The 15589-nt window shown below is 49.2% G+C and overlaps 1 protein-coding gene across 1 annotated transcript; it reads left to right on the top strand.

Moving 5' to 3' along the window:
• Positions 1–3456: 3456 nt before the first annotated feature.
• Positions 3457–9742, top strand: LOC144173238 (cytochrome P450 1A1-like). The gene is made up of 4 exons (XM_077701733.1): positions 3457–3672; positions 4773–5031; positions 7480–7670; positions 9240–9742. Exons 2-4 carry the CDS (start codon positions 4805–4807, stop codon positions 9416–9418), a joined length of 597 nt encoding a protein of 198 aa, XP_077557859.1. The 5' UTR covers positions 3457–3672; positions 4773–4804; the 3' UTR covers positions 9419–9742.
• Positions 9743–15589: the final 5847 nt, after the last annotated feature.

Genomic DNA, 15589 nt, shown 5'->3' with positions numbered 1-15589 from the left:
GATCGACAGACGACGCGAACCATTTTCATTGCATTTTACAGCAGAATAAAGCAAAAAGCACAGCCGAAGCTTAATTACTACCTAAATGGGCTCTTAATTAACTAACAGTAAGGATCCTAGCGGCCTAGTTTTTCAGCGAGACAAAGCTGCTTCACATAGCTCCTTCGTTATTAGCGCTCTCAAATGCTCTTCCACATGTTCCTCGTTTCTACGCCTGCGGTGCTGGAGAAACTATTGTGCACGCACGTTGTCGTTGCCCCTCATTCAATCTTAAAAGATGCGAGAGAAAGGCGACGGAGAGGAGTCCTCAGTAAGAGATTCCCAGCTTCTGCAGCCCCCAACAAGAGCACGCGATGATCATTGAGGCCGGAGCTCGTGACAAAAAGCTCGCGCACGAAAAATGGAAGTGATTATGCTAGTGTAATGGTGCGTGCTTACAGACTCCAACCCCGTAAAAGAGCGTCCTGAGGGCCCCACAGCCGCAGTTTAGCATGGTAGATAGAGTGCGATGGGGAACGCCTTCCCCCGTTCTACAGCAAACCCGGCAGTCTTCGCAGTAAATGGGCAGTTGTGACAGCTGTTGAAGCTTCAACTCGTGAACCGCGTGCTGTGGGGTCATTGGAAACGAAATGCCCGAGCATTTCGTTCCCCAGCTCCTCGTGCCAACGTCCGCGCACGCAGGAGGAAGCGCTGCACCTGGTGGACATGATCAGCAAGAGGCGGGGGGCCGCCATCTTGCCACGCGAGTACCTGATCCGGTCGGCGAGCAACAACGTGGCCTTCTTCCTCCTTGGCCGGCGTTACGACCTGGATGACCCACGGCGGAAGGACATGGACGACAACATGGAGCACTTTCTTCTGGACCGCGCCGCGTCCACGGTTGACTACCGGCCAGCATGGCTCAAGGCTCTTGCACGCCGACTCTTTCCGCGCTCGCTCAGTGTCGCCATGCAGGACACCGTGAGGAAGTTCGAAGCTATGACAAAGTGGGTATAGGCTCACGCTGTAGGAATAAATCATTTTGCGGAGAAGCCGCCGAGGTGGCTCAGTGGTTAAGGCGTTGTGCTGCTGAGCACGAGGACGCGGGTTCGACTCTCGGCCGCGGCGGCCGCTTTTCTGGTGGAGGCGAAAAGCGAAAACGCCCGTGTGCACTAGATTTTGGCGCACGTTAAAGATCCCCAGGTGGTCAAAATTAATCCGGAGCGCCCTCCACTACGGCGCGCCTCATTGCCTGCGTTGCGTCGGCGCGTTACACACTACGATAATCAATCAATCAGATCATTTTTTCGGAGAAAGGTTATCCCGATGATTTTCTTGGTTTCGCTATGCCTTGCAAGGGTGTCACGGCCTCGTCAGGCATTTCTTTGCCTTTAGCCTTGTCACCCGAGGCAATACTTGTGTAAGAATTGGCTCGAATAAACGCAAACAAAAAAAAGATGCGGTGACCTTATCTGCTCTTTCGCTTATGTTTACAAAAGATTCGTATCCGGTTTTCTTGACGGGACGGGCACTTGAGGTTTTCACCTTAAGTATGAATTGGGCGAAAGAAATGCTGCCGTCATATTCCCCGCGGCCACGCCTTCGAGACCAACGAGCAAGTTAAATTAGTGACGTTTAGGGTTAAGTCCCTCATGCGAGCATGTCTGTTCGCGTAACACGGGTATATATGGATATACTGGCGTTCTAGCAGGACAGTAACTGGGTGGGAGCCATCGAAGTGGCCTACTTTCCGTATAGGACGCACTTTGTAAACTGTAAGAGATCGACGGATCCTCTGTCGCCGTATTAAAACGAATCATTTTTACCGCTGTGAGCAAGACACCTGGTGACATCACCCCGCGTTACCATATGCGAGCTACTCTTTTTGCACTTGATGTTTTGAACAGTTACATTATTTTTTTCGCGTTTTAAAAACGATTCAGCTATCCAAAGCAGAATTACACACATATATATATATATATATATATATATATATATATATATATATATATATATATATATATATATATATATATATATATATATATATATATATATATATATATATATATATATATATATATATATATATATATATATATATATATATATATATATATATTGACGGCGACGACGAGCTTCCAACCTTGGCCATATTTATTACCCTACAAGTGAATAGCTCGGCATCGAAATCATTTCACTACTCCATGCTGCCTATCATTCGCAGCAGCCCCAAGCTTATTTAGGCGGAAACTGCCAGTGGTTTCCGGTGATAGCGACTGCACACGGAGGGCTATGTACCGCTGCCAGCGGTGATAAAGGAAATGGGCGCCCAATCACCCCGCTGTATCTCGGGGTTTATTGACCCAAGTTTGTGTCGCAGATATGTGTTCTGGGTTAAAGGAAATACGCAAAAAAAAGGTCTGGTTGCCTTCGCCGGTAGAAAATATGCCCCCCGTACAGCACCTCCATGAACTTAGCGATCGATTTCTTTCATAAACAAAAAATAGCTTGCTCTCATAAACAAGCAAGCGCTTTTCATCTTGCAAATTTAAAGAGGCGACAGGCTGCAGCTTTCCATGATTTTAACACTATTTTTAATAACTAATAAACGTTAACCTCAATAACAACGAAATAGCCCTTCTTGGTTCTGGATGAGAGGAATAAGAGCTCGGTGCTTGCGGGGGAGCACGACGTATGTCACTAGCATAATTTTTTTACGTTTCTTTTAAATGTGCGACGGTTTTTTTAAAGAAACCACAATTGTGCGCAGGTGCGAATGGTTGGCCTTTCTTATAAAATGCTTGTTTCTTCAATAAAAATGTGTTGTTAGTCTGAATTGTGCCCGTGCTGTGTTTTCGCCTCGGACCCGCCGCGGTGGATCAGTGGCTAAAGGCGTTGCGCTGCTGAGCACGAGGCCTCGGGTTCGATTCCCGGCCGCGGCGGCCGCTTTTCTGGTGGAGGCGAAAAGCAAAAACGCCCGTGTGCACTAGATTTCGGCGCACGTTAAAGATCCCCAGGTGGTCAAAATTAATCCGCAGCCCTCCACTACGGCGCACCTCATCGCCTGCGTTGCGTCGGCGCATTAAACCCTACAATCAAATGAAATCGTCTTCGCCTCGGTCTGTTGTTGCGCGCAGTAATAGAATGAACCAGTACCCAGTTCACAGGTTCTGCAACACATAAGAAGTTTATAATAGGGGGTCGAATCACACAATTACTATTTGCCCCATGCGATGAATTGCATTCCTACAGATAGTCCTACTGCTTTTCCGCAGACGCTTGGCGTGCACGGCTGATGAGTATGGCACCGATGAGTATGGCAGATAACCAAGGCAGCTATGTTCGGCCAGCGCCAACAGAATTAAAATGGCTGGAGGAACCTATAGTAACGCTATCGCATTAATACCCGTGGCTCTGCAGGACATGTTGAATATGGATGACAATTCTTTTCGAATTCCTGGAAACGAGGCATTTTAGGTTCGCAGCTCGCTTCAAATATGCCGTTAGCAACTTAGCTATACTTCCGGTGTTTATTGAACGTGACCAGCGCGTGCAAACTGCGTGCTGCTCGCAGGAGGGAAGTTGACCTGGCCCTGCAGACGGACAAGTCGCTGCGCAACCGTGGCCTCGTCGACGTGTACAACGAGAAGGTGCAGGAGCACGGAGACCCGACACACCTAATCTTTACGGGTGAGTTTTGGGCAGAGTGGCTGGCCAACAACTATTCACTGCGAAGAATGTTCGTTAACATTTAACCGTCTACGAGCAAAAAATAAAAGACGGTGTGGCTTGGGTTGGGTTAGATTAGGTTCAATTAGGTTAGGTTCGGTCTGGTCAGGTTCGGTTAGGTTAGGTTGGGTTGGGTTGGGTTGGGTTGGGTTTGGTTAGGTTAGGTTAGGCTAGGTTAGGTTAGGGTAGGTTCCCGGACGCATAAATGCCCTCACGCACGCACGGAGAAGGATACGTTCAAGTTACACATAGTTTGCCCGCCTATCCACGTATGAGGATTTACAAATATGAAAAAAAAAAAAAAAACTGGTTGATTCCTCGTCATAGGAATCGGTAAAACACGAAAGTGAAATAGGCAGCAAAATCAGCAGCCGAGCATGGTTTGCGGGTCGGCGGCTGTTTCGTGGGTGTGCTTCGTGAGCGACGTCCTACTGGCGGGTCGCTTCGGCAAAGGTGTACTGGCGTCATTTCCAGGGTGGATATAACGTCAGTGCAATCTTGTTGTATCCCGGCATAAAACACTTTCGTGTTAAAAAATGTTTAGGATTGTATAACTATTGATAATTTTCTGCTACTTAATTTTTAAGGCGTAATCTGTATTATACTGCATGTACAAACCCAGGAAAGGCCTCGTTCTTCGTATCTTCAATGTGACCTTCAAGCTCAGCCAAGGTCAAGCCAGCGCCTCGTGCGGTTGCGGAGTGAAGCGTAGTCGCTTGTTCGTTCTCAGGGGAGGGTGTGTAGACGGACATATGGGGAAAGAGTAACGGCGCATGCCATCATAAAACTGATACGACAATAGAGAGAGAATAGACTTCATTGAGCCAACAGACTTTATCATGTTGCCTGCTTCCTGTCCGAAGGCACAGGCGGTGCGTCCACCAATGTACACACGACGGATCGCGCATAGCGTCCAGTACGCCACCCTCAATACCGTTACTTTGACCAGTACACTACCAGAAGCCCGACTAAGGCCAGTGAAGCAACATCCCTTTCCTTTGTCTCTTTGAATCTGCGTGCATCTCTGCGCACCTTTTTTTTTTTTTTTTTTTGCTGCGCAGATGCGCGTTTGGTGGGCAACGTGGGTGACTACATGCTGGGGGCCACGGCCGTGGTGGCGCTGTTCCTGCACAGTCACGTGCTCAACTTCGCCGCCCACGTGGACAGCCTGCAGGCAGCGTTGCAGAGGGAGATCGACAGCGTGGTGGGCAGGGACCGGCTGCCCAGCTGGCCCGATCACGTGCGCATGCCGCTCACCATGGCCACCATCTGGGAGATGTACCGGTGGAAGGCGTGCACTCCCTTCGGCCTGCCCAGAGGGTGCGCGGGTGGGCTGGGATGATCTGGCTGCTGCAACGTTACACACTTCAAAGCAAAGAGCTGGGCGAGTTGGTTTGCTCTCTTCTTGAAAAGGCGCTAAAACACGGTCGTTCGAGTGAGACACAAATAAAACGCGGCAGCTCTGTTTGTCTAACTCAACCTACGTCAGTGTTTTAACGCCTTTTCAAGATGATCGTACTTCGGGGTCGTAGAAGACCTATCCACACCAAGAAGAGCGCTTTCAGTGGCGGATACGAAAATCACAATTTCGACCACCATTCCCTGTGGCGCTTTGTTCTAATTTTGCTAATCACGGGTCGCGCCCGTGTTGATAGATACGAGACTTGCTTTGCATGCACATCGCGCAACGCTTTCTTACCTTTACACGCAACGTTCGCTCTTTGGTTGCGCTGTCGACGAAGTTCAGTACATTTCTAAGCCAATGGTTGGGCGTCCAACGACACACCGCTTTGGAACGGCCACCAGATACCAACCAGGATCTGTTTGAAATTCGGCCCAGCTTGCCCACAGCAGCCATCAGAAGGACTCATTTCGACAAGTGCGAGGCATAGAGTTTCTTAGTAAGCATACTGAGGAAACTGCACCTGGGAATTCATGCCGTCGTGGGGGTTATGGGACGACCACAGCTTATGGCTTGGGCTTGGCATGACAATTGGATTCTTAAGCGGTTTTTTTTGTATTTGCTTGGATTCACTGTGCATTAACACGTCTACAAGCTAGGAAATCATCCGAAATCCTCCCTGTTCTGTGGAAGCCGTGAGCCATGGAAACTGCGTGTTCGGTGAACGAGCAGGCAGCGCGTGATCGTATTACTAACGTTGGTTATGCTGGAGTCGAAGGAACGTAGGACTCAGCGGGTGATGCGCCGCCACGAAAGTTGTAGCTGACGAAGAAAAGAAACCAAACGTACTTGGACGAAGATAAGATACGACAGATACGGGCGCCTGTATCCATCCTATCTCGTCTTCGCCCACGACTGTTTAACCGCACGTTTTATTTTTTCTTCAAGTATGAACCAACCCGCTTCGCAACAAGTTCTGTTAACTGTAAATACATGACGGTCGGTGCACCGGTTCACCACGAAGGCGACGGTTTCATAGGCATGCTCAAAAACTTCTACAAGCTCTTAAAACAACTTTTTTTTTTAAATAATGGTAAAATTAATAATATCGGACCATCTAATGAGTTTCCTCCAAAATATTAACGTTGTTGTTAAATACCAGCTTGGTCGGCAGAATAGTTGGCACAGCCGTTCCGGAAAAAATACTTCCTTTTTTGTTCGCTTTAAAAGAGCCTGTTTAATTTTCCGCTTATATCGTAACGCACCACTATTGGCGTTTTTGTGGCCCTGTGTTCGAATATACGGCCACTAAAACATTCCATTCCAAGCCAATGACGAAACTAAGGTGAGCGTGAGGCGTAATTGGGGCCCATGACGACACAGACGGCCTTGATATGAGTTGCATAGACGCTAACTCCGGATTCCTCTCTGGTGTATATTGTCACGAAGCCAAACACGACGCAGTTGTCTTCAAGGAAAACACGTTTATTGGAGCGAACTTGTGCTCCCCTAACAACTCGAAGAATACACAGGGGGCGAAGCAGCAGTCAACACGGTGACGTGCCCAGGCGAGCGTCGGAGAGTCGAATGCCGCGGCGTCTGCTCTGCGATCATTTATCTCTCGGCGCGAGGGCTTCTCGAACAGTCGAATTGCATCCATAACACTGTAGATCATAGAAGATTATTAGGCTGGTGACGTTAGTTCGCGACACTCTCTCTATCAAAGGAGACAACACGTGCGGCATAAAGAATAGAACATGCGCTGCACTTGGCCGACGGATAACACATATAACGTAGCCCGGCGCAGCCGGTCGGCAAAAACAAAACATAAACAAACAAACCCAAAACATGATTCGTGGCAATATAGTAAGAAACTCTATACGGAGCGAGGGACAAAAGGTAATTGCGGCGTTGGCAAGCACATGCGCAGAGAAACGTCGTAGAAACTGTCCATTCTTCTTTTGCTTTGCACGTGAGTGTACGAACACATGGCATGTATTGATGAATCCCAATTCTATTCTCCTTGGGTGCGGGTGATTGGCAAAGCGCTGCGTTCGCTAACGTGCCTGTGAGAATAACAGAATGAATAGGCCGTACGGTGATATATCACGGCGACTGACTAACGTCCGCACGAGTTGCGGTATATTGCAGACGTACCCCACTACATACGCTTTCACTGATTGCAAGTAACGCCCCTTCTCTGTAAACTTAACGTATATATCCATCGCATCGGGGCGATGACCTTCATCGGTCCGGCCGCAACGCCACCAAATGGTTGAATGCCACGTATGCGTCACTACCCGCGCTTTTCAAACCCCCTGACTGCCCTGTGTGCCCACAGCTTCTTTTTTTAATCAAACACGCAGGGCGGCGGAGGACACCACCATAGGCGGCTACCACGTCCCCAAGGGCAGCGTGGTTGTGGCCAACTACTGGGCCGTTCACATGAGCCCGAAGCTGTGGAAAGACCCCGAGAACTTCGACCCTTCTCGGTTTCTCAAGCCCGACGGCTCGGCGACAACCACCAGACCGGAGCACATCATCGCTTTCTCAATAGGTATACCTATAGCAGCGAACGCGGTAGAAATCAAGCTACTAGAGAACTTTAGTGTAGACTAGGGAAGCCTGGAGGGGGTGAGGACTGTGCATTTATTTATTGCTAAGTACAGGTGGAGGCCAGTTAGGAATAGGAGCAAGGAAATATTCAAAGGGCCATTTCCGGAGACGCCGAGAGGACCGTCGCGCTTGTGGCGCATAGTCGCTATAGCGTTACATCTTGGCCACCTCCCTGTAGCCTGGGCGCCAGCCAAGAAGCCTTGGGCTCTAGCAGCGACTTCGGCCAGCTGGATGGCCCAGATTTGATTCCCTGGGTCGAAGGAAGCAACACAGTCTCATTTCATCCCTTGAGTTATTCTGTGATCTGGTGTAGCGCCGCATGCAGAATTTTTAATTTTGTATCTAAAGCTGTCAGCGACGAGTCAAATTTGGCTAGGGACTTACGGTATCGGTGGTTTAATGACGACTGGATGATTTTATTCAAACAATATAGTGGAAACAGCTGGCACTCATCGCCGAAAGGCTTGCAGTTGGCGCACGCTCCAGAAAAATTTACGGCGGAGCCTAGACAAGGAGACAGTAGTAGTAGTATGAAACTTTAATGAGCCTTATAAAGTAGGAGTGGTACCCTATTCCGGGAATCCAAGTGACGACCGGGTGACCGACGCCCTAGATGCCAGTAGTTTCTGGACGTCCAGGTGGTCGCTGGTGATCAGGTTCTCCCACAGCTCATGGAGGGGAGGGTGGAAGGAAAGGGTGGGAGGTCAGGGTTATGCATACACTCTAATAAAATGTGGACGAGTGTGCCAGGCTTAGCGCAAAAAGTGCATTGGGCGAAAAATTGAGTGGGAAACATGTGGTGTAAGCGAATTGGATGGACGAAGGTATTCGTTTGGATGCGACGAAGAGTCGTTTCTTCTGATTTGGACAGCTTGGAGTGAGATTGAGGGAATTGTTGCCTGTCGAGTCGATAGTACTGTGTAATGTCCTGAAACGTAACCAGTGGTGTGGACTCCGCTTGTTCTTCTGGGGCCTGGGAGGAGAGTGCGCAGGCTTGATGATGGGCAAAATTATTGCCTGTTTTATACAAGGAGACATCATTGAAGTGGGAGGAGTTGGAAGGACATAGAAGGTTGAATGAGGTTTAGACCTGGAGACCGCCGTTTCCAGCCTTGCCCTGTTACTACATTATATACACATTCCGTCAGTGAAGTTTATATATTTACAGAAGGGAGGCTATCAGTCAAGAAAGAATGCCAAAAAGGTGGTTCGTCATGAATTCTGCTTGAAACAGATGTAATTCTTGAAATGCCTTAAAGATAAGAAATGGAGAAAAATGCTCCCTTTATGGGACCCGAACCAGGGACCTTCGCTAGCCTCTTGACCCTCTTCACTGCCTGCCTTCCGTTCTGTGTTTATTCAACAAGCCCCTCATTTTCCATTTTTACAATGATGTTGATGCGGCAGTTTTAGGCGACAACACATCCGCGGGCAAACGCGCGCGCTTATCTTGGAGGGCATAGCTTTCGCGCACTGGTACACGAGACACTTGCACCGCTTCCACTTTCAGGAAAGAGGATGTGCCCTGGTGAGAGCCTGGCCATGGTAGAAATATTCCTGATTCTGACCATGTTGCTGCAGAAGTTTCGAATCCTGCCGGAAGAGGGAGCCACTCTACACATCGAAGCACAGCAGCCCCTATCGGAGTTCGCCTCCACGGGGTTACGATTCCTGCCCCGGCATGATTAGGCACTACTGGATGAAAAGAAGAGTCCCTGTGTTTTGTATTTGTATTTGTTCTACATCTCTCTAGGGTATCATTCTGACGTTGTATGACTGGACTATGGTGGCTAGAAGGGGGACGTTGGGGACGTTGTGTGCAAATATACCAGTCTCTGAACCTATCGCTTCTGTAGGGTGTTGCCACACAAGGCTTACCCGCAACGACCTTGCTGCGCATTTAGGAGATAATGAATGTTATCTTCTATTAATATTTAAAAATTCGGTTTTTACCCAAAAAACTAAATGATGCTCGCCGTTAGTGAACGCGTGCTTAGTTTTAAATAAAGGCTCTTCGCGGCCAAGTCGGCCAAGTAGCACCAACGATTGATGTGCCGACGCGCGCTGCGATTGGCTCCCGCCGACAGGATTCGGATTCCGCCCTGCGTTTCCTTTTCCGGTCTGCCATGATCGACCAAGCAGGGCTCCAAAGCTGAAGCAGATCTTGTCATCTCGTTTTTTGTGTGCCCCAGTCGTAGACACCGGCGATTTTGCGGTACTGTCCAGGTGAATATTTCATTTCGCGCACTATCTGCCCTCCTCACAGCGCATGACACGAGATGGCGGGCCGTTGTGCATTTCTTTGCGCGACACAGTCGGGCAAAGGCAACGCTTTGTTTGCTGCGCCGCTATGCAAGCTCAATGCCGAACGCAGGAAAGCATGAATGTGTAGGATAGGGGTAAACGACTTCAGTCCTACCAAGTGGAGCAAACTGTGCCAGATGAGTTGTTACATTACTGCAACAGCCATTTGGTGCTGCATGGCAGCAAGGCAGCTCGTGCGTGTGTGTGCATGTAACAGCCGTTCTGACCGCGTCCACCTTGTTTGTGTGTGCAAAATCTTGGCATTGTGAGGGTGTGTCAGGTGTGTCAGGCAACTTGAGTCAGTATGATCCTTTTCACCAAGTTTTTACAAATGCATTTCCCCAACTTTCCAGCTGGTGGAGGTTGAACTTGCAACAGCGAAAAGTTATAACCGCCACTGGTTCAGTTACGGCAGTCGTCATACTAAGAAAGCTCTTTGTTTTGTTACCTTGCTCTGTTTTTGCTATAAGTTCAACTAGTGATCGACGAATCATTTCTTTTGTTTATCCAAATTGTCGCCGGTAGAACGAATTGTGAGCGGGCCAATGGTACATATCTGAGCGGTACATGTGCTCCTCTCGTCCTGTTTTCTTCGTATTATTTTTTTGCGCTGTTATAGCTCACAGACGTCTTTTTCTGAAGGCAACTAAAAACACTGTTTTGGGCTTCCCACAGTTTGCTGAAATGCCGCTTCATTGTACGTCAATAAAAACTTGAACTCTTCTCATGACGGTCTTCAATACTTCTTCAATTTTGTGTGAAACAGTTGTCATTTGTTTAACAATGACTTGTGTTGAATAACATATAAATGTATATTTGTACAAAAAAAAAGGTATTACCATGTCTTGAATTTTGTGGCCACATTCGCTTTTAAGCTTTTGAGTCTTAGGCAATTTTTTTAACAACTAGCGTTTAAGATTTGACCTGTTGATTGTGTTAAGCTCCACTCATTGCTCATTACTCGACAATTTGCTGAATGTTTCACTTTGACAAAACTTACTCCCGTGATGAGTCTAAACAAAGGCACTCTGCATACAAAACGCTTTTGTGTAAGACAGCTTTACTATCTTTCTGAAGACGTAACAGGCATTGAAGGGCAGGTTTACAATCGGTGAATATAGTTTTGGGTTCTTGACAGAGGATGTAGCAGAATCCCTCTTTGAGTGCATATAGCTCAGCTGATTTCGAAGTAGTTGGTCTTTGCAAACGGTAGGAATACAGTTTAGCGGTCGACGGTACATACAACCCAGAAGAGGAGCTCTGAGGCAACAAAGAACCATCGGCGAAAATATGAACCCTGGTGGAATGCATCCTGTGCATGTAGTCTCACGCCACTTGGAGCAGCTCAGCCTTGGTCGTTATCTTTTTAGTTGTCATTCCAGGGGTGCGTAAGCCTCTACGAGTAGGTGAAAATGTCCAGGGCGGAAATCGAGATGGTATTGCTCACGGTCGTTGAGTTTTTCTGGGAAGGGACAAAGCGCTGATAGCATCTCCAAACCCATAACTCTGGGCCGCAGTGATCCTGCTCAGACAGTGGGGCGTCGGCTGAAGGGGATGCCGGTAATGGATACGGAGCGATTCATGTAACATGAGAACGTCCAGAGGCAAGCATCGAGCATCAGCGCTGGTCCAAGCACCCGTGGTGCCTCTGGGTAGACCAAGATAAATGCGCAGGCTGTTCCGCCGCGCCGTTTCTATAGCTTGATCTTGTTGGTAGGCGATGCACGATGCAGTAGGGGTAGGCTACAGAGTATGAAGCTGTCGACGTAAGCTTTGTGAAGCTGTAGCATCGAGCCGCAATTATTGCCCGATCGTGACCCAGCACGGTATTCGAGAACCTGAGACGTCGCAGATATGCGGTCACAAAGTCTTTTTTATTTCAGGCGACCAGGAGAGATTTCGGTCGATGACCACGCCAAAATACCTGTGAGTCCGGGCGTACAGGAGGGCACGATCACTCAGCAAAATTGGGAACCGGTCCTAGCGCTTTCGCGTGAACGCCATTGCGACGCTTTTCTCGTGCGACAGGTAGAGTCCACGAGCAGCAAGCTAGGTTGAAATAGAGAAAAAAGGCCTTGGCCTTCTGGAGTTGTTGCTGAGTGGTGCGTCTAGAACGTAATGCGTACCAGATGCAAATATCGCCTGCGTAAATCATGTTAACTCCTCGCGGTAGGCACCGTTTCAGTTGTATGTGAGTCACATTAAAGAGCAATGGGCTTAAAACAGCCCCTTGTGGAACGCCCTTTTCTACGGGAAACGTGATGTGTCGCCGTCCGAAGTGCGCATAAAAAGCTGACGTCCAGCAAGGTAATCCTTGATCCACGCGTAGAGTCTTCCTCCGAATCCATGCACTCCAAGAGCGGTAAGAATGTCTGTGTGTGCGACAGAGTCGTAGGTCGCATTTATGTCTAAGAAAATTGCGATTGGTATGCGGCCAGAATCGAATTCCTCCTCAACTGACGACATAAGGGTAATTGTATTGGACGATCTGGGTCTACGGACGCCATTCATCTCCTACGAGTAAATGCGTCTGCTTTCGAGAAATCAGGACATTGTTTTATGTACCATCTTCTCCAACAGTTTTCCAATACAGTTTAACAAAGCTATAGGCCGAAAAGAAGAGTCGCACGTGGGCGACCGGCTAGGCTTTAGAATAGGATAAATTTTCGCAACTATCCATTCAGAGGGGAGCTTGCCGCTCATCAAAGAAGAATTGTAGAATTCTAGGATACGGAGCAGGGAATTGGGAGGTCAGTGTGTGAAAATTGCGTAACTAACGCCATCCGGACCTGGACACGACTTCGTATTCACTTCGGAGATTGCTGCTGCTAGTTAAAGAGACATCTTACACCCACAGTAAGATGCATACGAGGGGGAAGGAAAACGGACAGCCACATGTTTGTACGCGAGAATAGAGCTCAAGGGCTTCCAGGTTTTAAATCGTTATGGGATGGATGCATTCCGTTCGTTTGGAGGAAATTTAAAACAGCAAGAATTGAAGCGCAATTGTCCCGACCAGAATTACGAATGGGCGCAAAAACAACGAAAAGTTGCTGGCGCAGCCGTTACCGCCTCAATTTCAGCTCGTCGAGTAGCGGCGGATCCCTCCCGAATGATCAGCAACTTGGAACGCCAGCGTGAGCCAATATCACTTCTTCAGAGGGCTTTCAGGGGATATTTTCGATGGCGTCTGTCACTTCTAAGCACGCGCCCATGACCGGTTACCGGTTTGTGCGTGCGCAGGTTTGTAGTGGAGAATAGTGCGAGGGAGGAGGCGGCGTGCTTTGATGGATGACATGTCCGTTGTACGGGTTCGAGGTTTAAACGCGGACGTTAAACAGCCCAATGAGACCTATCCGAAGTCCTTAGTGGTAGAGCGGATTGGGTTTGTGTGTTAGGCTATGTTGAGACAACCGACACAAAGGCCGTATCGTGATATAGGGACATAAAAAATTTAGTGCCCTTCCACTCTGTGAAAAAGGATGACTTGCAAAGCTGCATGCCCTCCACGGAGTGCACGGAACAAAACATGTTTGTTTGTAATTAACGACTGAGCATACTTCCTAGCCAATTACCTGAATGAAATTTGAAAGAGACCTGAGCTTTATCATAGGGGACCAACGTAGAGCTGTCTCTTTCCCTCCCGCGTCGTAGGCTGTTTGTGTAACACGCCAACCCAATGCACTCTACCACAGATGACCCCGGAACCGTCGCATTGGGCTGTTTGACCGCCATGTTGAACCTCACGCTAACACAATGGACATGTCATCAGTAAGGCTATGAAACCTATACCTGCGCTCCCCCGCCCCCCCCCCCCCTACCACCCCCTCTCCCAACCCGTGCACGCATAAACCAGCAACCGGTCACGAGCGGGTGCTTAGAAGTGAGATACTGTCGAAATTGTCGCTCTGAAAGCCCCTTAAGGGCACTGACACAAAATTTTGAAGGCGAGATAACTTCGGAGATAGATTGGTGGGAACACATATACATCATCTGCAAAATATCAGCGGTGAATACAGCCTAGAACATATTTAAAATCAATTTTAAAGTGTGCGAAACGCAACCGAGCAGCCAGCAGAGGACCACGCGCAATCGACATCCCGAGGATATTGTGTAAATAAACAACGTCCAAACACGTCACGAGTTTGTGTTTGCCGCTTCCACACTGCCGGCGTTTTTCGCCGGCTCGCCCGGCTCGCCGCTCCAATCGGAGGGCCGGAGGGCGGAGCAATTCTGCTCTCGAGAACGAACGACGCGATCGTTGGCGGCGGAGGCGCCGTGATTTCGTCAGTTCATCGGGCAGCTGGCCGCGACCAAAGTTCTACAGAGATTCCAGGCACTCTGTTTCTATTACTGTGTATTACCATTGGATGCGAAAACGCGCCGGAGGCACGAAAAGCCCACTGAGCTAGCCGCACGGTCACTGTGCAGGCGGCGGCCACGGCCGCGAAGTGGCCCAGGCCGGCGCAGGTAGCTCGAGCGATAGCTTGTTACCGCTGCACGAAATTGTCCCCAAGTCCCGACCATGGTGGCTTACATGAGAAAGGAGTTAATGATGCGATGGCGGGTTGCATAAAAAATTGTCATCTGCACCGCTTACGAGAGCGGCACTCGAATATCCGCCGCAGTGCTAAGCCGAACACATCTGTAGGCGGACCTGTAGGCAGACCGGCCGGCTGCTCCCAGCGCGCGTCTTGCCACCCACCGTCTCGAGCGTCGCGCGTCGTTCTTTAGCCGCGGTGGCATTTGCACTCGCAGCGCCTGCGTCACATCCACGGTCGCTTTTTAATTAAGCGCCTCACGAGATCAGTACGTGGGGGCATTCGCAGAAACTACCGTCGATGCGGATTCGACAGTGCTCTGTGATATCCCTCCGCTCTGCTCTGTGATATCCCTCCGACGGTCACGTGGTCAGCTTTGTTCATACAAAATCCATCGTTTCGCGGCACTCGCTGAAACCGAAACTGCGACTGGCCGCATTGAAGATGCCTCTAATTAAACAACCGTCGCACGCTGAAGCAAATGAGGTTTCTACAGGTTATAAGTAGGTCACTAGCTACTTATCGCAAAAAAAAAAGATGCAAAATTTTTGTGTCAGTGCCCCTTTAAGCTGAACGAGTGATATTGGCCCGCGTCGGCGTTCCAGGCGCACAAGTTGCTGCTCATCCGGGAGGGATTCGCAGCTACACGACCAGCTGGAACTTTAGGCGGCAACGGCGGCGGTAGTGGCTTTTCGTGGTTTTGGCGCCCATTCACGCTTCTGTTCGGGCAGACGCTTCTTATGTTTCAGCTCTTCCTCCAAGCGAGCAACATGCGTCCGTACCATAGCGAGTTAACACTCCGAGGGCTTCGACCTCTACACTAGTGGACACACACGTTGGTGTCCCTTCGGTGCCCCGTAGTATAGGCATCTCATTGTCTGTCCAACACACCAACCCAGACCCAAACCGCTCGATTGCGGATGGCAGCTGACTGGGCGCATTGAGCCATGAGACCGCCACGTTTAAATCTCCCACCACCAAAGCGGGTATGTCATCGGTAGCGGCATTAAGCCCT

The sequence above is a fragment of the Haemaphysalis longicornis genome, unplaced genomic scaffold (assembly GCF_048455015.1).
Source record: "Haemaphysalis longicornis isolate Haplotype H1 unplaced genomic scaffold, Haemaphysalis longicornis Haplotype H1 scaffold_3, whole genome shotgun sequence".
Taxonomy (NCBI): Eukaryota; Metazoa; Arthropoda; class Arachnida; order Ixodida; family Ixodidae; genus Haemaphysalis; species Haemaphysalis longicornis.
This window is presented reverse-complemented; position numbering and strand designations above follow the sequence as displayed.

What these genes read in the sequence shown, in the direction of transcription:
- LOC144173238 (XM_077701733.1), top strand. Translation starts at nt 4,805, where the DNA reads ATGCTGGGGGCCACGGCCGTGGTGGCGCTGTTCCTGCACAGTCACGTG. An exon ending in CCCTTCGGCCTGCCCAGAGG is followed by an intron (nt 5,032 to 7,479) that starts GTGCGCGGGTGG and finishes TCAAACACGCAG; the next exon opens with GGCGGCGGAGGACACCACCA. An exon ending in CATCATCGCTTTCTCAATAG is followed by an intron (nt 7,671 to 9,239) that starts GTATACCTATAG and finishes TTCCACTTTCAG; the next exon opens with GAAAGAGGATGTGCCCTGGT.